This window comes from Amphimedon queenslandica, unplaced genomic scaffold (assembly GCF_000090795.2).
Source record: "Amphimedon queenslandica unplaced genomic scaffold, v1.1 AMPQUscaffold_7529_Cont20521, whole genome shotgun sequence".
Classification (NCBI taxonomy): Eukaryota; Metazoa; Porifera; class Demospongiae; order Haplosclerida; family Niphatidae; genus Amphimedon; species Amphimedon queenslandica.
The window spans coordinates 1-2,138 of record NW_003552188.1 but is presented as its reverse complement, the minus strand read 5'-3'; the positions used below and the strand labels follow the sequence as shown (position 1 = coordinate 2,138).

The window sequence follows — 2,138 nt, the reverse complement described above, 5'->3', positions numbered from 1 at the left end:
CATGAGCGAAGACACTCAGATAATGTTTCAAAGTTGTTTCTATTAGCATCACATCCACTGTAAATGAATTGCTGGCATTTTCTTTCCTCTTTGTTAAAATACCAACGTGTTACATTACCATCACAGCTACCAGGATTAACTGGTAGACCACAAATATCTAACACAATTATAGAATAAATTCATTTTTATTAAATGATTCTACTTCTTACCACACTGACTAGTGATATCATCAAAGAGTGAATAATGTCTAGCAGTACATTCACCAGTACTAATGCACTTGTCAACTTCACATTTACTGTTTGGATATGCTGGACACTCTGAGCCCTGGCATGGGTCTACACTGCAATGTACTGGTAAAGACTTATTCTGTGGACAACCTATAAAATTAAATGAATAAATATTATGCATAGAAGTCTTGATATACATACCACACTTATCAGTACAAGCTGCCAATGATGTGAACCTGTTGCTGTTTCCTTCACAACCACCATAAGAAAACAACTGACACTCTTGAGCAGTTGAATTGAAGAACCATCTTGGATAGTTACCTTTGCATGGTCCAACACTCAATGAAAGACTACATGTGTCTAAAAATGTAAATTAAGATGTATTGTATTTGGATTTTTATGACCTAGGGGCAAACAAAACCCTCCAGGTTGTTCCTAAAAATTGTTGTACACATGTGCCATGGACTATTATAGTGTATGGTCATAGCTTGAAAAATTTTAGTTGGAATTGGCTTAAACATCATAAGGACACCAATATGTATCAGAAAATGTAATAAAATTTGGGAGCAATTTTTTGGAAAAACCATGGGTTATAGCCTATTTTTTTTCTGAAAATTGGCTCATTTAAAGAAAATGCTAATAACTCGAAAAAAATTTCTGAATCAGCTCAAACTTTCTGCATGGCATAAGGACATCAATATGTATCAGAAATTGCAATAAAAATTTGGGGTGATTCCAGAACCATTTTTTGAAAAAAACGTGGGCTATAAGAAACAAGCCAATTTTTGGAAAAAAAAACCAAGGCTATAATAGCCTTGGGTATTTTCAAAAATTGGCGCGCTTTTAAATGCCTAAATTTCCATAATTCTAAAATTTTATTTCGAAATCAGCTCAAACTCTCTACACAGCATAAGCACATCAATATGTATCAGGAAATGTGGGCTGAATTTGGAGCCACTTTTTGGTTTAAGTTTCTAAATTGACCATATAATGTATAACCCAAAATATTTTCATTCAGAATCAGCTCCAACTTTGAGCATAAAGTTTGAGCATAGCATGACATCAAGACAAACCCTAAGAGATTTTGTAATAAACACTTAACTAAGCATACAGGTAGTAAAAACAATTTTAAGGATATTTTACACTAATGTACTCATTATAACTAACCACAAGATGTTGGAGGAATACAATGATTAGTTAACTCATCAAGAACTGTCCCAACAGCACAGCCACAAGAAGGTGAACAGGTAACTGGTGTAGTGCAATGGGTTGGTGAGGGCATCCTGCAGGTAGGAGTACAGTTTGAAGGACAAGACAATAAGGACTGAGTTCTAGGACATGCTATACAAAATAATAAATTCAGTACATAAGAATAATATTAATTTGCACTTACAGCAAATGTCAGTGACTTCTTTTCCATACTCATAGAACCTGGCTTTGCAACCACCACAATAATCAGCTAGACACTGTGAATGAGGGAAGTTAGGGCAAGATGATGTTAAGCAGGGATCTTGCTGACACTCCTCTAGTTTCATATTACTAGGACAGCCTGTAAGTTTCATTAAAATTATGACATTAAAATTTCTATTGTTTTAAATTATATATATTGACTCACTACATGTGTTTGAGCATTCCACAAAGTTTTTAAAGTTGTTTGTGTTTCCACCACAGCCAGTATATTGAAATGTAAGGCATTGCTCTTGAGTTGTGTCATAGTAAACTCTAGTTTGTGAATCAGTGCAATTGCCAGGATTTTTACTCATTTCACAAGGATCTATACCCAAATTAATGAAATCAATTTTGTTACAAATTGTGTATAGTTTTAAGCAAAAAATTGCTCTATTGCATTAAATTTTAAAATACATATCAGAGAATTCTTTCCTAGTAAATTACGCTAGTACATAATCTTTG

The 2,138-nt window shown here is 33.8% G+C and overlaps 1 protein-coding gene across 1 annotated transcript; it reads right to left on the bottom strand.

The window, feature by feature from the left end:
* Nucleotides 1-5: 5 nt before the first annotated feature.
* On the bottom strand, nt 6-2,018 carry LOC109591674 (tissue factor pathway inhibitor 2-like; the record flags this gene model as incomplete). The annotated part of the gene is made up of 6 exons (XM_020007356.1): nt 1,843-2,018; nt 1,621-1,776; nt 1,395-1,568; nt 429-587; nt 210-377; nt 6-157 (listed from the first exon to the last, which is right to left on the bottom strand). Coding segments are annotated over exons 1-6 (957 nt in total), but the record flags the coding sequence as incomplete, so codon positions are not given.
* Nucleotides 2,019-2,138: the final 120 nt, after the last annotated feature.